This window comes from Carettochelys insculpta, chromosome 18 (assembly GCF_033958435.1).
Source record: "Carettochelys insculpta isolate YL-2023 chromosome 18, ASM3395843v1, whole genome shotgun sequence".
Classification (NCBI taxonomy): Eukaryota; Metazoa; Chordata; order Testudines; family Carettochelyidae; genus Carettochelys; species Carettochelys insculpta.
In genome coordinates, this window is record NC_134154.1 from 27,008,059 (window position 1) to 27,029,708 (window position 21,650).

The 21,650-nt window shown below is 49.3% G+C and overlaps 1 protein-coding gene across 1 annotated transcript in view; it reads left to right on the forward strand.

Annotated features, from left to right (window-relative positions):
- Positions 1-3,631: 3,631 nt before the first annotated feature.
- Positions 3,632-21,650, forward strand: part of CUX2 (cut like homeobox 2) — a 242,604-nt gene continuing 224,585 nt past the window's right edge. Inside the window, exon 1 of the mRNA XM_075012452.1 lies at positions 3,632-3,791. Coding sequence (XP_074868553.1) covers positions 3,729-3,791 — 63 coding nt within the window. The 5' untranslated portion in view covers positions 3,632-3,728. The remainder of the gene's footprint in view (positions 3,792-21,650) is intronic.

A 21,650-nucleotide genomic window follows, 5' to 3' on the forward strand; every position in this document is an offset into this window, starting at 1 on the left:
CCAACATATGTTTTCTGTATAAAACTATGCTGTATCCTTGGCATGCCTCAATTTTTTTTTTGCCCTGCATTTTCTTCATAACTTAGAAATAATTCATTAGACCTAATTTTTTCCATATACACTGTTATTTGTGTGTTGACCCTATTAGTTCTCTTAATAGATAGCTACAGATCCTATGTCTCCTGCAGAAGCTAGTGACCTTGGATACTAAAAAGTTTGTAAATTTCAAATGAAAAACTTCAAATGAAATAACAGTTTAGCACTTGTCTTTACACACGCAAACAATCATCCTGACACAACCACCATCAATAATATATTTTCAATATAAAGATGGGAATGTTTTCTAGAAACGTAATTTATTATTTACATGTTGTGAAACCGAAATTTAACGTTCAAAGAATCTTCACGTGCTAACAAGATGCTGTACAATTGTATTTGTACTAAAATATCTGGAGCAGATATTTGAAAATCCTCTACCACCACCACAAAAATAGAAGGGAATAAACAAAGCTAATCTGCTTCAGCAAGAAGAGACTCCAGTGCAGACTTTTTTTTTTTTTTTTTTTTTTTTAGATGGATCAGATTTAGCTGCAGTGCCACTTTCTGGCATTAAAGTTGTTTGAATTCTTCAGAGAATAGCTGCATTAAGGAGTTTTAAAAATATCAGGCTTAAACCAATCTGAATTATTGGACTTTTCTTGCCGCTGTGCTGTAAGCATGTTTACGGTGGCAATTCATATTAGGGTCAAAGGCGCAGATCACGTCAGTTTAAAAATCTGAAAAAAGTTCACTGGCTGTCTGGAAAAAGCTTTGTCTGGAAGCAGCCTTCTCTTTAGCAGCTAAAGGAAAGCAAGTCACCTTTTTACATTGATTTGTTTAAAAATTAAATTACACTGCAGGATCATATACACAGATCAGATTTTACAACTGTCTCTAATAGAACTATTAAAAAGAGACATGTATTACAAGTGCTTATAGGAAGGAGCTGGGAGTAGACAATTTTAGTGCCATGCACCTATGAAATCTTCACCAATTAGTTTTGTCCAAGGGAGATGGAAATGTAACTATGAACTTGGCTGGAGTTAAGATTTTTAAAAACTACCACCACTTCCTAATTTTCATTAGAAGAACAGATGCTAATTGTTACTAAGTTGAAAAATACAGCCTGGCTCCAAATTCTAGGGAACAGTGGATTGAGAAGGCTGGCAATGTCTTTTAGGGTGTGTCTACACAGCAAAATTCTTTTGGAATAACAGCCGCTATTCCGAAATAACTTTGCACATGTCTACACGCCGCAACTGCTGTTTTGAAATAATTTTGAAACAGCGGACGGCTTATTTCAAATTTAATGACCTTTATTCAACGAAGAATTGTGCCTATTCCAAATATTTCAAAATAAACGATGCTGGAATTGCTTATTCCAAAATAATTCTGCTAAGAAAACTCAATATTTCTGATTAGAGCCCTGGAACCAGAGCTGATGGGCTCTCATCTGAACTAGGCTCTAGCACAGTGGTTCTTAACCTTTACTGCAGCCTGCACCCCTTTGGTTCTGAAAGTATGTTCTCACACCCCTTATCAGCAATGGAGATGGGGGGCCTGTATGCTTTTAAATGCATATTAAATACCTGTAAAATAGTTTTATTTCTCAACACCAATAATAGTACAGGAGGCATATAAAAATATGCACGTACTACTCAGAGATGTGGAGTTTTGCTGTGGAAGTAAACTGTAACCGACGCGCTAACAGTTAGCAGCTAACTAAATTCATACAAAGGTTTGATGGAACAAAGTAGGGTACTTATGTGCCTTTGCTTAATTTGTGTTTTCGATGATTTACCTTCTAAAAAAATCTGGAATGTCTCATACCCCCAGAAAGGGCATTACGCCTCCCGCTGGGGTGCGTGCACCCTAGGTTGAGAACCACCGCTCGGCCGTGGCTACGCGAGCCCTCTCCTTTCGGTAGGGTCGTGGTAATAAGCCACTTTGGCAGATGCTAATGAGGCTCTGCCCTGAATATGGAGTGCCTCGGTAGCATAGATAGATGGCTTTCAGGGATGGTCTAGAAAGCGCTTGGTCCTGCCATGAGGGCAGGGGGCTGGACTCGATGGCCTCTGGAGGTCCCTTCCAGTCCTACTCTTCTATGATTCTATAATGGGAGCTGCAGGCGTTTCGAAAGTGCTGCTTTTGAAACGCACCCTGCCTGTGTGGACAGGGGCCTTTCGAAAGGACGCCTGATTTCAAAAGTCCCTTTTTCCCCTTTGGTTTGGGGAAGCAGGGGCTTTCGAAGTGCGGGGGGTACTTTTTGAAAGGCCTCCGTCTACACCGGCGGCGTGCGTTTCGAAAGCGGCACTTTTGTAAAGCGCAGCTGTCATTATGCTAATAGAGCGCTGCATATTCATGGCAGTGCCTCATTAGCATCTGCCAAAGTGGCTCATTACCCCGCCCCTACCGAAAGGAGGGGGCTAGTGTAGACAGGGCGGTCTAGTGTGTGTGGATGCACTATTTTGGAATCACAGCAGGCAGGACACTTAACACCCTCCCCCCCAACGCCTCCTTCAGTCCCAGGTACTTGATTTGTCAGTTTCCATTGCAGTTTTTTCTGGTCCTCTGTACTTATAAAGGTCAGTCTGTATTGGAAGTGAGCTCCATCTGATGAAGTGGGTCTGTCCCGCCCAAGCCGCTCAGGGAAGAAATCATGTTGTTAGTCTTTAAAGTGCTCCATTTCTGCTGCTTTGTTTTATTTCGGAAGAAGTTTCTCTTGGGCCGGAGGTTCCCCGGGGGTGTAGACGCATTATGCTGGAATGGTTGATTTTGGCACAACAACTCCGCAATAAGGTTGCTGTGTGGACACACCCTGGGTGACCTGGCAGCAGAGGGGGCTGAGCCATGCCCCGGGGAGCCGCATGCAAGGGAAGCCGGGGGGCGGGGGAGCGGGCAAACGGCGTCGTTTAAGTCCTGCCCCGCTCCGGAACCAAGCCAGCATCAACGTCAACATCTGCCTGCCCGTAAGAAACGTTTGCACCAGCTCTGGCCGCGCTCCCGCCCCGCCCGCCCCGCGTGTCGGCTCCCGGGGACTCCCCTGACTCTAGCCCGGGCGTGAGCCTGCTCCGGGGCGATCGTCACAGGGCTGGGGGTGGAGGAGCTGCAGCGGGTGTCCCGCTGCCGTCCGCGCTCCCTGGGGGACGCCCGGAGCGGGAGCCGCGCTGGCCGCCAGCCCCCCAGCGGGGCGCCCTGCGAGAGTGGCCGAGCGCCGCCGCCTGCGGACCGAGGTAGGCAGCGGCTGCTCCGCCGGATCAGGCTGTTCCCGGGACACTCCCCCCCCCACCCCCCGCCGGACGAGCGCAACGTGGGTGCAAGGCGGGGGGGGGGGGCGCCCCCCAGCGCGCTCCCTCCCCCGGCCGCTGCATCGATCCGCCCGTGACGTCAGTATCGATAAGTTTGTGGGGGGGAGGAGGCAAAGTCAAGTGCACCCGGCGGCGGAGCGTCCCCGGAGTTTGGGGGGAGGGGCGGCGCTGGCGGCTCGGGCAGCACCTCGCCCCCGCCCCCGCCCCCGCCCCCGCCTGCCGGGGCCCCGGCTGCCGGCTGTGCGGGCGGGTGCTGCGGGGCGGCCGCTGGTCCCGGCGCCGCGCGGGGTGGGGGCGGCGGCGGCGGGTCTAGCCCGGCTCGTGGCTCCAGCCCCGGCGAAACCCCCAAACTCCGCCGGCCTCTCGCCGGTCTCCCCCAAGATGGCCGCCGAGGTGGGATCGATGGTTCAATATTGGAAGCAATTGGATCTGCGCCGGCTGCAGGTGAGGGGGCCGCGGGGCGCCCGGCAGGGCCGGTCCCGGGGCACGGGCCAGGCGGGGCGCCGCCGCGGGGCTGCCCGCGCCCCCCCCCCCCCCTCGGCCCCGGGGGCGGTGGGCGATTGACCCCCCGCAGCCGCTCTTTGTTCGCGGCGGTCATTGATCCGGCCGAGCCGCGCTGCGCAGCCCGGCGGGGGGGGTGGGGGTTGGGGGAGACAGGGGGCGCCCCCCGCGCCGGGCGGGGCTGGAAGTTCTCCCCGCCGCCGGGCGCCCCCGCTCGGGTCGGAGCTCGGCGCCAGGCAGGTGGGACCCGGCCGGGCTGAACTTTTCCGCGGGGGGCGAGTCCGGGGGGGCGGGGCTGGGCTGGGGGCGGCTTCCCGGGGTGGCGGCTGCCCTGAGCGCCCCGATCGCGGCGGGGGTGTCGGGAGGAAGTGATGCAGATAACAGCCCCATTAGAGCCGCTTTGGCTTGTTTGCCCTGGCGGGAGCCGCCGCCAACAGACCGTCAGGCCGGAGAGCCCGGGGCGGCTGTTTTGCCTGCATGCCGATCGGGGGAAGTTTGCAGGCGAGCGGGACCCATCCCCGGCCCAGCAGGTGAATTCAAAAGCCCGGCGAGGGGCTCTGGCAAGAAGCTGCGAGTGACTTGCATTTTTCAGAGGTTCACTGCCCAGGAGCCTGGAGCAGAACAACCCGACCTGCGCCTCACCTGCGTTTGTGCCTCTGCAAATGCTGCAGCCACGGGGGTGGGGTGGTGCGGGGGGAAGTGTCTTTGAAATTAGAGGCCGGTTCCCCCCCTCCCCTGGTGCTAGGTTGGTTGTATTGTGTTTGGTGTTCAGGCGATTGTAATTGTATTCCCTGCTAATGTTTGTGAATCAGACCTGGGCACTCTAAGGGCATGGAGTCTTTATGTATGATTGATGTTCTGTAACATAAGGAATGACAAGAGCATGGCAAGCAGATATGGGAAGAAGCAGAAGGAGAATCAAATCTGCTCAGGGCTGGCTGAAGCCCTTCTGTGGTCCTATTGTTATTCAGGTCTTGAGAATTTCGCGTGCAGATTTACAGCAGGGATGGATGAGTTCATTCATCCCTGAATGTCAGTTAACAAAATTTTCATTAGCCAACTAATATTCAGTCTTCCAACCTGACTCCAGGTGCATAGCGATCTGATTGCCAGTGGTTTTTAGACTTATGATGGAGACACCTATCTTGCATTAGGAACAAAATGCTTTGCGGTTGTGTTTCGGTCACAGAATACTGTATACAGCTGCTGTGTTGCTGGTCTGTGAAATTAACGATAAGCCCTTTGTTAATATCTACAAGAGGACAATTGACCTGAAAACAAAAAATAGATGTTTACATTTTATCACCCTATAGCGTTCTGTGTGTAGCACATAATGAGATGAAGTCGAAACTGGAACTCCTACAAAAAGAGAGAGAGGGGCTCATTTACATGGATATTAAATAGGTTTATCCCTGTAGGATATTACAGACTTTAGAATGCGGCACGCTTCATAGGGGAGTAAACAAATTTAAATGCCATTTATGGCGGTTCAGTAATGTATGAACAGTTCCAGCATTTAATACATTTTGGCTTTTAAGCAGATTACTTAGCACATCTCTGATTCCCCAGCCCTGAAAGTAATACAGGTGCTACAGTCAGCCAGCTTCCTCTGGCTGTTCGTTCATGGCCTTTTGGTTTGAAGGGGATTAGCATTGTAAATACGTGGGATACACAAGAGTCCTTAAGTCATCATGCTGATGACTTTTGTATTTAAACCAATATTTATTTATAAGTAGTTTTTGGTGTAATCGGAAACAGAAACTTTTCTGAGCTGGGGTGGATTTTGGAAGTTGGACTCTTCAGCGTGATTGCAATCTCTTGGAAAGAGGGGTTCAGCTTTAATTCTCAGCTCTTCTGACTGAAGGGGCAGCTGAGTCTGAATGCTGAATTATAGAGGTAGGTCTTGCTGCCTTCTGTCCTGGCAGCATTTCTGGTGCCTCCTCTGGATGGTAGTGGGAAAAGTGACCTTGTGCCAGTTTGGTCTAATGCCTTCCTATTAATAAGTGGAGGCAATCCATTTATTATTCTTCCAAATACTGTATTATTTTTTTAAATGTAAGCACAGACCTGTTGGCGTGCAACACTCATGCAAGGGTAAAGTTTGGCTAACCTTGACAAATGGTGGGCATATGTAAACCACATAGATAATGGGATACTCTGTAGCACATTGATCACAGTGGCATTGAGCCTTTTTACAGTGCGTAGCCTCAGAAATGAGAAGAGAAAATTCTATCCCAGATAATGCCAGGCATATTTCATTTGGTTATGAGATTGTTTTATAGTGTACATTACTAATGCTGTATTTTTTTACTGCTTTCTTGTGTATAATAGTCATAACAGGATTCATACCTTTATGATTTTTCTTGTTTTAATTTGCTCTGTTTTATTACATTCCTTATACCAGCATATGGATTGTACGCTGTCTGCACGCTAGATGCAGCTCATTCTTTATTAAAAAAGACAGAAATAAGAAGCATTGTGAACTTCTGATTTTAGCTATTGACGATAGCTGCAAACTGGGGGATAAATAGCTACTCTTGCCCTGTTTTCTAAGCCGCCCTTGGTTACGCTGCGTGAGTGAGTTTATCAGATCAAATACGGTGCATTTTGCAAGTCCGTGTGAACGGGTGCTCGATTCGTTGGCATGCTGGAGCGTTCCGCAGACGCTTAAGCGGTAAGGTCATGCGAGGCATCTGGTTAGTTCACCCTGTGGTGCCGTTCGTCAAGTGCCAAGAATCTTCTGACTGCTTCGTGCCTGATGGAATGTTTGCGCTGTTCAAAGTTTAGAAAAAATGTGGATGTGATTAAAATATTATAACCTTATCGTATTCTGAAGTGCATAAATTTTACATATCAGCTACCGAGGGAGTTTAGACATCCATTAAATGATATGACAGCTTGACTTATCTAAATGTGCTATCATTTAACAATGTGTCAAAATTCTTCTTTATATAGATGACAGTGGTAAATAAGCTATCAGTCCTGTTGGCTGAAGCTTAGCTTCTGAAACTCGGCCTAATAAACTTCACTGTGGTAGGGTGGAGCAGTCGTTGGTGGAATAACCTACTCGTTACCTCCATTGGTGCACGAGAGGCCCGGCAGGAGCTCTTCATGGGAGGACCCAACCGTCACCAAACGCTCTGGGCTCTGCATATCATTAGGACATTCTGAATTTACAGTAGCACTGACACGTTATTGGATCATTCAACTTACTACTTCATCGTCAGCTTCTTAAAAAAGTACAGCACAACTGATTGCTTTGCCAATAGCCTTAAGCCATATCATGAATCAATTTCGGCTGTGTGTCGCCATCACAGGTACGCACATATTAAAAGCAAAAGACAGACGGGGCGAAATTCATTCCAGCTATGTTTCTGTAGGCTTCAATAGAGTTACATCCAGGACGGGTTTGTCCCTAATTCCATTGACATCTGTAGAGTCCATCTCAGTGGTGGAGCTCAATGCTATCTGTTTCTATAACCTATTTGGAGGGCTTTTTTTTGTGATCAGACTGGAAACCCTATTTGATTTCTTAGGGCCAACAGCCCAACGAAATCCTTAACGGTGCTAGTTCTTTATATAGTCATGCCCTTGCAATATTAATATGGTGTAGGTATGATAGGAAAAAGAAGAGCGGTGGAGGACTTGCTTCCTTTTTAAAAGATTCCAAATAAAATTCCACTGCAACGGCATAAAAATGTCTCCTTTGATACATGGGCTGTTGCATTGTAATCTTCCAGCATTTAGGATCTTGATCAAACTGTCACGTGGAAGGGGAAAAATATGTGCCCAAGTTTTTCATGACCTTGGACAAGGTGAATGGTGCCAGGTCAACAACCCTGGAAATGCACGTTCTTGAGTGCCCTATGGAAGAGATACAACAAGGCAATAGCCTCTTCTGCCATGCTGTCCTGCCCATGTGTCTTAGGGCAGGGCTACACTAGACCCAAAAGTTGATCCTAGGTACACAATTGCAGCTGCGGCAATTGAGGATCTGGAATCAACTTATCCAAGACTGACTTATCTGGCCCCCCTCACTGAGGGAGGTCAGGGGAAGAAACTCACCTGTTGACCTCCCTTACTCCTTGTGAGATTGCGATGTACAGGGGTTTACTGTTGAGCTCTGATGGTTCAATTTTGCGTGTCCCCACCAGGCATGCAAAGTGGAACCCCGGATGATCGACCCTGACTGGGTTGATCTCCCAGTAAATGTGGATGTAAATGTTGGCAAATGAAATTTAATATGGGTAAGTGTAAGGTAATGCACATTGGAAAAAATAACCCAAATTACACGTACAACATGATGGGTCAAATCTAGATACGACAGATCAGGAAAGGGATCTTGGAGTTATAGTGAATAGTTCTCTGAAGACATCCACGCAGTGTGCAGCGGCAGTTAGTAAAGCAAATAGGATGTTAGGAATTATTAAAAAAGGGATAGATAATAAGACAAAAGATATCATACTTCCCCTATATAAAACTACGGTACGCCCACATCTTGAGTACTGCGTGCAGATGTGGTCTCCTCACCTCAAAAAAGATATATTGGCATTAGAAAAGGTTCAGAAAAGGGCGACTAAGATGACTAGGGGTTTGGAACGGGTCCCATATGGGGGGAGGCTAGAGAGACTGGTACTTTTCAGTCTGGAAAAGAGGCGATTGAGGGGCGATATGATAGAGGTATATAAAATCATGAATGGTGTGGAGAAAGTGAATATAGGAAAATTATTTACCTTTTCCCATAATACAAGAACTAGGGGCCACCAAATAAAATTGATGGGTAGTAGGTTCAAAACTAATAAAAGGAAATTTTTCTTCACACAGCGCACAGTCAACCTGTGGAACTCCTTGCCGGAGGAGGCTGTGAAGGCCAGGACTCTATTAGGGTTTAAAAAAGAGCTCAATAAATTTTGGCAGGTTAGGTCCATAAATGGCTATTAGCCAGGGGTAAAGTATGGTGCCCTAGCCTTCAGTACAAGGGCAGGAGATGGATGGCAGGAGATAAATCACTTGATCATTGTCTTCTGTTCTCCTTCTCTGGGGCACCTGGCATTGGCCACTGTCGGCAGACAGCATACTGGGCTGGATGGACCTTTGGTCTGATCCAGTATGGCCATTCTTATGTTCTCACCCTTCACCCTGTTATTGGTGGACCGGTAGTTGGGGCCGGATGGATGTTTTAGCCTTCATAGGTCCGGTCAATCTGCGGTTGCTCTTTTGATGCCATCAGTGGAATGGTGATTAAGAACATAAGAACATAAGATTTCGGTAAACGTGGTCGCTCCCCCACTAGGAAAGCCGACTGAGATCTGTAACCCATTTGTTCACATTGAGTGCAGAGCTTGGATTAAGCTTGCCATCCACTCAAAACATTCTCTGAGGCACTCGGAGAGAACATGCAATTGGAGTGGACGGTTTGATTAAAAAAAAACCAAGCCTCCTCCTGTGAGAGATGCCTGGGCCTTCCCCGCCAGGTTGAGGGAATCTAATTGACACTGAGTTTTAATGAATGAGAGGCATGACCCCAATACCTTCTTCTGTATTACTGGCCTCGTTCAACTCATGCCGAACTTCCTTCATCCCTGCATTGCCTTGGTGCTGCTTATGTAGGCTCCGATTCAGCAGCTGGATCTCTGGGAGCGTCGTGGTCCACCTGGGCAGATCCGAGGGCAGGATCAGGTCCAGAATTTGTAAGTCCTCAGGGCAAGGTCTGCTCGTTGTTGCTGTGTGCGGAACCACAGGTACATATGACCCTAAATGCAAATAGCAATTCTGGTACTTCTAATTATCGGCTCCATCTGGCTGCCATTGAAGTCCATGGGTGTTTTGCTGTTGTAGGAGCAAATCTAGAGAGCCTTATTTTCAATTAAGGGGAAAAAAAAGGTTGGGAATTGAATGGATGTCTTTGCGTCTCAGGAGAGCGTCAGGCTGTGAACGTTACCAAAGTGTAATGTTTTTTGTGGTTGAATAATTGAGACTCTGGCAGATAAGGCTGGCAGAGCTGCAGAAAATGAGAGTTTATCTTTAGCTCAGCAGCTCTCACTTTAGAAACTGGTGACCCCAATTCCAGCCTGAAGAGCGACTTCTTCCCTGATTAATAAATCCATTAATTAATTGGGTGCATGCTGCAGCCCATTAGAGATGAATTGGGTGGTCTTTCGATGCAGGTTAGTGCATTCTCTCTGCGGCCTTGGGAAACGTGGCCAAAAGGCAGATTGGGAGAGAAACAAAAATATAATCAGATTCCCATGGTCTGAGGATGGATGGTATTGACGCTGTGACTGTTAGGTATTTCCTGGCCTATTAGCTCGTGAGCCGGCATTTGCAGAAGCGTACTTCTTGGTCAGAGAACCGCGTGTTGTCCAGCAATGAGGCCCCTCAGTGCCAGCTGGAATGCAGAGTGGGGGCGTGCGGAGAGGCTAATACAGGATCTATGCGTCTGTGGAGCTTCTCAGAAGATTTGGTACCTTCTGGCACCTATTACAGAAAGATGTAATTCCCCAACTTGGGAGATAATAAGCAGGTATTGACTTCTGCTGAGGTCATTATCAAGATTTATTCAGTCAATATGGCTTCTTGTGTCAATAAATCTTGAGGGTGATGGTAGAAGAATATGTACTGGTAGACTTTATTAAAAAGTTTTCCCCCTTTGTAACACTTTCTCCTATATATATATTACAAGAGCGTCTCTTTCTGATTTCTTTATTACCTTTTTTGGTGGTTACAATTTTTTGTGCTGCTTTAGATCGTTTTCTTTTGTTGCAGATGGAGTGGAAAGCAGGAAAGTTCATTGTGTTTTATTTAGTAGGTTTCATGTGGGAGTGTTTGCCTGTTCTGATCTGCCTTTTTTGTGGTGGTGGTGGTGGTGGATTTAAGACTAACAATATGTAAGTCTTTTTTTTCATCTTCAAAGCATTTTACAAGCCTTAACTAAGGAATGAATCTTCCCCATTAGCCCAATAGCATCGTATGTGTTTTGCAGATGGAGAAGCTAAGGCTGAAATGCTAATTCTGACAGTCATAGAGAGGGTTGGTGTTGACTCTGGGGTTAGAACTGAGGGTTCCTGGCACCCAGTCCTGCACTCGTATTTGGTCCTTGTTTCTGTCTGTTTCCAACCCAAGTATTTTACTGTGGCTTAAGAGACTGTGAGGTGTCTTACAGTGAGGAAATGCCCAGTGGTTTCAGGAGGGACTGAACCAGACCCTTTAAAATCCTGCAGCTGGGAAGGCTGGTCACATTCGAGGTGCTGCAGAAAGGCCAGGCTTGGGAGGAGCTGGTGCTCCTTGAACAAGTTTTGCCAGAGACCAGTGCTGCAGTGGGACACCTCCTGCTCTGTGGGACGGTCATTGGAGCTCAGTGGAAGTAACTGGGCAGAGTCTGGTTCGCTGATTTCATCCGGCATCACACAGGGTGACATTTCTCCTGGGCTGGCAGGCAGGCACAGCTTGAGTCTCCTGTAAATCCGCAGAGCGGAGCTTAAGGGAGCTGTTACTGGTGGGACCAGGACCTTGTGCAGGTTGCTCTGGACTGGGTGTGGGCTGGGGTGTGTGTACAGGGGGTTCGCCCCAAGAGAACACCTTTGTCAGCATTGTGTGTTTAGCTCAGGGACAGGCGAGATATGGCTCCCCCAGGCCTTTTAATCTATCCTGTCCCTGCTGCTCCCAGTAGCTCTGTGCATGGCAGGGAGCGAGGGCAGGTCTTCACCTGCTCCCCCCCCCCCAGCAAAATCTCTCAGCTCCAGCTGGCTGGAAAACAGCCAATGGGACCTGAGAGGCTTTGCTGGAGGCGGAGGGCTGTGCAGCCCAATTCCTCAGCTCCCGTTGGCTGGTTGCCACTAATAGGAGCTGAGAGATTTTCCTGAGCGGCGGGGGCTGCATGTGAAGCCTCCCGCCCCCAGTACAGAGAGCCCCATGGAAGAGTGTCCCCACCTTGAGCAGTTTAGGAGTGCAGAAGCTTGCCTGAGAGTGCTGGTGGCTGGGAGCTGTTTAGGTAAGTGTTCCACCCCTCCTACGCCCTGACACTGACCCTACACCCCCTCCTGCTCCCCTTCCCCAGGCCAGAGTCCTCTCCTGCATCCTTGCACCCCAATCTCCTGCCCTACCCCAAGTTACCTTCTGCACCCAACCTGCATCCCAGAGGAAATGGCAGCCCTTGACAACTTCCCAGAATTCTGGGGTGCCCCCCCCGCATCAAAATTATTGCCCTGCCCTGGTTTACCTGATTGATGCTGCTCTGCACAAGGCTTTCCACCCACAGGCATCAGTGGCGGAGCTGTTACTTGAGAGTCGCGAATCAGAGCTGGGGAAAAGAGGGTTCAGCCTCTCACTTAGATGCTGGCTGTGGTGAAGCTTCACTCTTTCCTATGTGGAACGGCCAGCACAGCCTCCTTCTAGTTGTGATAGCGATGGCACATGGACAGAGTGTGCCATGGCTGGCTACATGATTACACTCTGAACGCAGGCAAAACAAGGGACATGGCCGCCCATAGCAGGGAGCGTGTTCGGCATAGCCTGGTTTGATTCCCAATGCCCCAGGTAGACAATGGCCCATGAAGGCAGATTCAGAACGTCAAAGTGCACGTGGAATTGTGCACATACTTTGCACGTGAAGTTGCAGTGATTGTGCGAGCAGGTCAGCTGTTTGCCTGCACCACAGTGAATGCCACATGCCTGACTTAAATATGCATTTTTGGTAATCATGTGGCAATGGGATGCTAGCAAGTGTACTGTGAAAATTGGGCCCCTGCAGCCAGGAGGATGTCAGGGGTGTGTGTGGCTGTGTTGCTTGTTAATTACTGGGGACTTCCCATGTGCACAGCCCTGTTATCCTAAATCTTGTAGGTGCTGGAAGTGGTTCTTTTGTCTGCAGCCCCGGCATGTATTCAAGGAAGAGTCAGCAGCAAAGCCCCATTGTCGTTCAGGAGGGTATTGTAAACGACCAGACCGAAAGCTGCGTAGAACTCGTTCCCTTTCCTGGTATTTTCTGGCGTTTGTGACGTTGTGCCCCGCTGCTTGTCTAGCTTTGAAAGTGGCCTTTCGTTATCCAGCAGCTGTACTGTATTTGGGGCCTGTTACAGTCAGAGTTCTTGGAGCCAGTCTTGTGTCCCTCACTCGCCCAAAGCAGTCTGCGTCTGGTGGTGATTCTAGGTGGGTGAGGATGCAAGGCTGGGCGCAGGGTTTATATAGTACTTCAAGGATATAAGTGCCAAGCGCTGCCACAAAGCAACACTGGCTGGGGGCATATGCAGTTGTCCTTCCGCTGCACTCCAGGTCTAATGGGACTTTGTGCAGCCACAGGGCCAGAAGTTGGAGTATCCACGTCCAGAAGGGGCCCCTGCCTTGTAAACTGAAAGAGTCTCTCCGAAAACGGTTAGCGGTATGGGGTCTATGAGACGTGGATGAGTATTTGATTCTTCCCAGAGTGGATAGTGAGACTTGCATGCAGACACGTGTGTCCATACACACACCCCCATGCGCCTCTTGTGATTTTTGGTCCCGTATGAACTTCACTTATGTTATCCCAGGAAGACAGAATGGCAGATTGCTCGGCTAATTCCGGCATTGCTCTGGCTGTTTGGCGAGGGGAGGATCTAATGATGACATCACTTTTGTGCTCGTCCAGGTACGTTCCAGAGCAGCTGCATGTGCTAATGTAAGAGAGAAGAAGCCCGTTGAAAGGAGCGTGTGTAAGCTGAGGATTGCTTTTGCTTTATCTGCGCATCAATAACATTTAGTTTGGCAGCGGTAACAAAAAGCCTTCTTTTGCGGAATTCCATTGGCTGGTGCTTTTCAGCCGCCTGTGTGTGTTGCACAATAAGAGGTCAGGTTTTAAGTGTAGGTGCCAAATTACTTACACACGCACACATATATTTATATATATTTCTCTCCCCAGAAGAGTGTTCTCAGTGCCTCTGAATGTCGCCTCGCTGGGTAATTGTTTTTTGGACTCATTCGGTGTAACGGTTTCCCAGAAGCTGAACGAGGACCCCAGAGTATTGATTGAGCTGCAGTTAAGTGACTCACTGCTAACGTGGGGCTGTTTGAATATTAATTGGCCTGTGTGTGCATGCGAGCTAGCTCTGCAACACCGATTTCTAAGAAAGCAAATAGCTGAGCTGAACCCCGTGTAAAATATTACCCTGGAGAGAGGTGTGCCGTGTGTCAGCGACCTCCAAGAGGGCCTGTGGTAATGCTCTTGCAGTTACAGGACCTCAGGCTTCCATAGGAACACGTGAGTTGCTGACCCAGATCAAACAGAGGCACCTCTGGTTCAGTGTCCTGTCTCTGGCAGGGACCGGCATCAAATGCTGTAGAGGAAGATGTCCAATCTGGGGCATCCACTGTCACACCTGCTTCAACGCTCTGCTTCAGTAACCTCTTGGGAGGCTGCTGTAGTGCGGTGGTGGCTTTGTCTCCTTCACGGTGCTGTAGCTGAGAGGAGATTGTCCTCATCAAAGAGCTGGGAGGAGAAGGTGGCTTGGGAAGAGACGGGCTCCTGGGGGCTCTGGCTGCACAGTTGTTACAGCTACTGTAGTTCTGCAGCTCTTGTAAGCAGGGCTGGCGACAGACTTCCCTGGGCCAGGGCAATGTGGGGTTAAATGGGTGGCGGGCGGCAGCTGGGGAGGCCTCACAAGCCCAGCTCGAGCACCCCTACCAGGAGTGGCCCTGCAGGGCTGGAGCACCACCCTAGAGAAGATGTCATTCTCGTCTCGCCCGAGTCTGATTTGTCCAGCCTCAGATTGTGTATATCTGGCACCTGCTGGCTGGCCGACTCCCCTGGGGGTAGATGTGACAGTCACCGTCAAGCCCCAACAGGGTCCAGAGGCAGCACCCAGCTGGTGCAGGCGAAGGTTTGGGGCTTCCCACCAAGTTCTGTCCCCAGTCCTGTTGGGAGTCTGTGTCTTTGGCCGGTCTCCTGCCACGCTTGAAGCTCCACTGGGCTGGCGGCTACAAGCAGCTTCCTGGATGATTCCCCCCTGCAAAGTTTCCTGATTGCTGCAAGAGTGGAAGGCCCCTCCTGCCCTACTGCTCCCTGCTGTGTAGCCTTCGGCTGGTCTGTCCCCAGCTGTGGGCCTGACTGATCCCTGATGTAATTCCCACCAAAGGCTTTTGGTTTCCCAGCTTGTGAAAAAAGGAACAGCCCTCACACCACCACGGTCCTCCCGGCCTGGCCTGTGGCTAGCTTAGGGTTTTGTGATGTGCTTCAGAGACCGGAAGAGCCATGACTGTGTCGCAGAACGTATCCTGAGCAGCGTTCCTGCTAAGCCGAGCGTCCAGGAGAGATTCAGGTGCCGCCCAGCTGATTAGCAGAGCGCCCACAGCGAGCAGCGTGTGCTTCTATTGCTGGCGCGCGTCTGCGTGTGCCTCAGAGCATATAACAAAAATGATTCCGCCCGTGGATGGAAAAAAACAGAGGGAACCCTGCCCCGAGCTGCTGTTGCGGGCTCAACGTGAGCTCTTCTGGGCGTGTGTTGGTACAGCAGGGACTGTTCAATGCAACAAGCACCAGGAGACCACCACAGTCAGGATGAGCCATGGAGTTTTCAGGACCGTGGCTTCTCGCCCTTGATCCAAAGGGAAGTGCTGCCAGCTGCGCCACGCAGCAGACAGGTAATGGGGTATGCTGCGGTAATCCCCTAGCTGCCTTCCAAGAGCCTGGCTTTCATGCCTCAAAAAACGAGCGAGGGGCAGCGTTTTGGCCCCGGTGCGAGTTTCATGCTAGTGCCCCCCTCACGTAGGTGGGAACAGAAGGAGATTTGGGGTCCCCCGTTATAAAGCTTAGCACATGGCAAAAATTTCCACCGCGCTCTCTTGCACTGTGAGCTCAGCTACTGTAAGCCAGCCTACAAGTATTGCTCTGGCAAATATCTGGTTAGCAAATCGTCCGGTGGAAATCCAGAGGACGGCTGCCTCTCTTTAATTTTCCACCTGGCAAAGACAGCAAAGAGTACGCAGCCCTGACTCCAGTCTTTAAGAGTCTCCCGCTATCGTACTTCCTTTCAAATAAAAGCAGCTAATTAGCATTATTCTTTAATTATTGCTTTTATCAACGAGGGGTCTGATTTTGTACCAGCAGGAGAGTCGCTCTCCCTCATACTACCCCAGTGAATGCTTCAGTTCCTGTTGCTTTTGAAATGAATTTGATGTCATCTGCCCATTGTCATTTAATGGGGACGCTTGGGTAATGATTGTGCCTGCTAGCGCTGTTAGCAGCACTGCAAGCATGTAATTTAGCCCCTTAGGCAACAGTACTTTTGAAATCTCTGGATAGTTTTGAACTCTCTGTTCTTAATTAAATATGCAATTTTTCACGGTAACCAGGTTAATTCTTTTGTGTTGTGTTGTAATACTGTTAGGAATTTTCATCGTTCTTATTAAACATTATTCAGGCATTGTGAATTCCATAATTAAAAAAACCCGAAAAGAACAAAGCTTGATTCACGTCTTCCTTTTCCCTGGTTAATTTATCAAATGAATTTTGCAAATTTTTCTTTTTGTCCCCAGACGGCGTGCCAAGTGTTTTAAAGGGGAAGGATTTAATTGCTCTGTAGGGATTGGTTGGTTATGAAGGATTTGACTGTTTGATTAGTAAACCCTATTGGGAACGGTTTAATGCGCCGTGATCTTAAAAAATTGTCTGATTGTTGGGCTCTCGGAGGAGGCTTTCCCTTTTTGTTATGTACGGCAACAGCTTCACACAAGTGTGATTATTAGGTACTGAGGAGGAAGTGAAGGCCTTTTCCCCTGGCAGTGCAAAGGGAGTGATTGCTTCCTACATAGCAGGTAGGATGTGGAGACAAATGACCAGCTGTTTATATACATCATCACCAATAATGCACCTTGCTGACGGGCGGGTGGTTACGCCAAACCGCTTGGATATGACCCTGTAAAAGAGCCTGTTCTGTCGTGAGATCTGCTCCCGCTCTCCTTTGTGAGACCTGAGGAACCTCATTAGCTTCCATGATACATTATTAACGGCAGCTGAATTACACCAGATTCCCTCCTGGCGGAATCTAGACCCTCCAGGAAAAGCAGTCACTGTGTGACCTGTAGAAAAAGAAATCTCGATATCAGTAAAAATGGGGGTGATTTTTTTCCCCTAGGACGCAGAATGCCCTTTCAAATGCTTTTTGAGCTAAATGTCTCTTTCAAGGCCTGTTTACCAATATCTGCCATGTAGCATAATAAAATTACACAGCATATCTGATTTATCAAGAGGGAAGTCTGCAGCATTCTCTGCTGCGCTGATTCCAAATCAGGATATTTTCATTAGACAGTGACAGAGGAAATGGGGCGTTGTTACCAGTAAGTACCAATATTAAACTGTCAGATTGGCAGAATGGCACACTGGAAAGTACCCATCAGTATGTGATAGACAGCTGCCCAGACCCGCTAACCAAGGGGATGAACACAACAGGGTGTGGCCGTGCAGCTAACGCTGGAAGAACTCTGGTTACTAGGGAGAAACTAGGTGGCACCCACTGTACTCTGGAGCGCCATCCTTGTATTGCCAGTGCTCACAAATTTCGGCCAAGTCTCAGAATTTTTGCAAGTGGTAGGTCCTTTTGTGTTCTTTTTGGGATGTCTCAGCGGTGAAAATCCCCATGAGAATCCCATCCTTAATTTTAAAAGATGTCTCTTTGCTCTGAAGCTTGAAATCACAAACCCGTAAGGCTCAAAACCCACTTGACTTACTCGACATAAACCCTTGTACTCTGGTTGGAGCATAAGTCATCTCTGAGTCTCCTCCACTTCACTCTGTCTTGGGACAAAACTTCTAGATGACCCCAGTTGTTGTCCTTCAGTCTCAGTAGATCTTCTCCACGTTGTCCGAGGTCTGTCCTCTTTACGATTTCCTGGTGGGCTCTGTGTGAGAGGTTGACGGACTCTGCTGGATGAGCTCAAAACCTAGACGGCAAAGAGCCAACCTGAAATTTACTATTTGAAATAAATCTCGTTGGAAAATCATAAATCTCGTGATTTCTGAAATTACGAGGGTGACGATACCATTAAGTAGATGACTCAAGATGTCTACGTCACCTCCTAACATTTTTGGCGCTTAGGGTGCTCAGTAGACACATTCAGAAGGGCCAAATCCTATTCTGACTAAGCTTCTTTAAAACCCATTTAATGAATGGGTCAGGCCCTGATGTTACTCCATGTAAAGAACTGTCCTGAAATAGATAGAAATTGAGATGAGTCCTTCCATTGACTGCAATGGGCTTTGAATCAAGCCCTACATCCAGAGTACTTGCTTTGGTTTTCGTTTATGCTGGCGTAGTTGGGGACAGAATTTGGCCCTGTGGCAATATTTAGGGGGGGAAGGAATAGAATTTTGCTGTCTGGGTGACGGTTAAGCAGACGGGTGGTGTGTTTCTCAGGTCACATAAGCCGTGTCTACACGTGCACGCTACTTCGAAGTAGCGGCACTAACTTCGAAATAGTGCCCGTCATGGCTACACGTGTCGGGCGCTATTTCGAAGTTAACATCGACGTTAGGCGGCGAGATGTCAAAGCCGCTGACCCCATGAGGGGATGGGAATAGCGCCCTACTTCGATGTTCAACGTTGAAGTAGGGACCGTGTAGTCGTTGCGAGTCCCGCAACATCGAAATAGTGGGGTCCGCCATGGCGGCCATCAGCTGAGGGGTTGAGAGACGCTCTCTCTCCAGCCCCTGCGGGGCTCTATGGTCACCGTGTGCAGCAGCCCTTAGCCCATGGCTTGTGGCTGCTGCTGCGGCAGCTGGGGATCCATGCTGCATGCACAGGGTCTGCAACCAGTTGTCGGCTCTGTGGATCTTGTGTTGTTTAGTGCAACTGTGTCTGGGAGGGGCCCTTTAAGGGAGCGGCTTGCTGTTGAGTCCGCCCTGTGACCCTGTCTGCAGCTGTGCCTGGCACCCTTATTTCGATGTGTGCTACTTTGGCGTGTACACGTTCCCTCGCAGCACCTATTTCGTCGACGTTGAACGTCGACGTTGCCAGCCCTGGAGGACGTGTAGACGTTATTCATCGAAATAGGCTATTTCGATGTCGCTACATCGAAATAAGCTACTTCGAAGTAGGCTTCACGTGTAGACGCAGCCATAGATGCTTTGGTGGTTGGATTTTCAAAATGGCATTGTACTTGAGGGAAAAAAAAGTCGATATTCAGTATTTCTCCTCTTCTGTTGGTAATGCATTGATGCACCTTCCAAAATACCCGAGTTTGGTATCAAACAGATTCTTCTTCTAAGTTCTTTAATCGTGCAAGTGGTTGAAGTGCCCGGCTCCTAGAGTTTATGCAGCAGAAGTAACCTTTCACGTCTGTGCCATTTGGCTCTGGTTGCGCCATTTCTATATCACGCGGAGAAAGAGGGCGAGCACTGGTGTCGATCAGGTCTGATGCAACTGAAGCTTTCTGAGCTTAGCTACCACGTAAGAGAAGTTGATCTCCCTCGACCCCTCTCCTGCAAATGGCTTAATCATCAGGATCAGCGACTTCCAATGGAAGAAAGTCTTTGAAAAATATCAAATTTTATCTTTGGACATAAAAGAGCTTTATGGCTTTTTTTCAAGGCACTGCATCTGCTGAGGGCTGAGAGCAAAGGCCGACTTTCGCTCTCTCTCAGACATCCTTGGCACGTCTCCTGTCAGCTCCGAAATGGAGCTACTTGTATGATGCGAAGCACTGGGAGCCCAATCCTGCCAGGTGCCCAGTGCCTCCTGCAAAATGTGACCTACCTCCTTTAAAGCTGGGGTCGGAACTTTCATGAGTCCCTCTGAGAGAGCTGGGCGTGAAAAGGTTGGACAGTGGGATATTTGGTTGCATTGTGATGGCTGCAGAAGTTCCAATCCGAAGGGATATTCGCTTCTCACTCCCTCCTGGCTCAGAACTCTGACCGGGCGGCCGAGGCTGTAGGAATTTCCATGGCCTTATCGTTGCAATTGTAACATGAGCTCTGCAAAACCTGCAATAGCTGTGAAAAACTGACCTCCCTGGTGCTGATATTCAGCAAAACGAGAGGCACTAGAGACAGTTGCGTGAGGCAGGAATAATTTTTGCTTTTTGCTCCTCTCCCGCGTTGTTAGAGGGCCTGATCCTGCATTCCCAGGTGGCTGTTGAAGGCTGTGGGATCTGGGGGACTGAAAGGGAATGGAATTGTGAGCCTTTGCATGGCATGTGTATGTGCACCATACGCACACATGCTCTGCACCTGACCGGCACCGCTTCTCTTAATAGGAATGACAAGTGACTTAGGAGTCTGGGGTGTTTTCCAGGCTGTTGCTCTTGAGAACACACGACTGCAGTCCGAAGGGCAAATGAATTTTTTTAGCTGAATCGAGTCTATTGTAAACTCTTCCCGCTGGGACTTTGCTGGCAGTGGAGATTATGCTGGGGTGCAACAGGTGCAGGAGAGGCTTCTCCTGCAAAAGGGTCACATCACGGAAGGTGGATTAACATGAAAATGAATTGTGATCTCTTGGGACAGCAGGAGGTGGGTGGGGACTCGGATTCAGTAGCTCTGCTCTTTGTCCGTCTTGCAGACTAGCCCATTCACATCACAACCTTGGAGAGTGGCCCAGCAGGGTACAATCCCCTGTCCCTGAGCCTCTGGAGGTTGTTCCTCAGCTCAGCAGAGCCGAGGCACAGGGGTTTCAGGGCTGCGCCAAGGGGTGGGAGAGAAGGGAAGCTACACTCTGCTACTGATTTCCCCTGGGATTTCTGAGTGGAAGCAAATACTGCTAAAAGTAATCTGCTGTCTGTGGATTGGGTCGTAGGCAGCCAGGCCTAGTGGGTCAGGAGGGCAGCTCCTAGAGCCAAGGATCGAGGTAGAGTTGGCATCAGGAATGAGCGCTAGGCAGGGCTGGGACAGGATGGGAACAAGGCTGGGTGCAGGGCTGGATCTGGGAGGGAGCAGTGGAGGAGCGGAGCAGGGCCTGTAGACTACGGCGGGAAGACAAAGTCTGAGGCGTGAGTTGAGCAGTCAGCAAGCTGCTGCTGCTGCTGCTGCTAGCAGAACTAACCTGCTGGCTTCCTCTCAGCAGTACTGACTAGGTGTGCCTGAGGGCCTTACTCCTGAGACCTACGGGGCATTTGCTGGCAGTGTGGGTCCTGAGGGACCACTCTTGCGAAATGGCTCCATGAGAGAAGGCCGTGGGGCAGTAGGAAGGACAGGCCTTCTGCACGTAGCTCTTGGGATCACACCCAGTTTGGGTTATCCCCTGTGGATCTGTGGCTCTGGCCCCACAGGGATGGAGCTCCATGAAGGCTACCTCAAGGCCTTTTCTGAGTACCTTGCCCCTTCCTGCTGTCTGCCCCCTGGCATGGGGAGGTGTGGCCCACAGTTACCCCTCTGTGATCTGGCTGTCGTCCATAGATAACAGTATTATTTTCTTCTGCTGATTGAGCACTGCCCAAGCTCTGGAATTCTGGTTCCCACGAGGACGCCGCGCTGCCGGCTGACGTCACAAAACGTACTTATCCCATGGAAGCTCGCTCAGTAAATGCCCCAGTTTTCAGCAGGCTTTTGGATCTGACCCGGCACCAGAGCTGAGAGGACCATGCTGGAGCTGGGGGTTCAAAGTAGAATCGGCTGCAGGCATCAAAAGTGCTTCAGATCTGTGCTTCTAGTTCCCTCTTCTTCGTTAGTGGTTAGAGCCCGAACAAGCCAGGGCGGTGACTGAGAATGTCCTGAATTGGGTGGAGGAAAAAGGGCGTGAGACACCTTACTCTCATGCGTGGGGGAGGGCTGTGTGGAGCTGTACATCTTAAAATAATAAATAAATAAATTAATAATAAAATAACGTGCTGTGGCACTGAAGG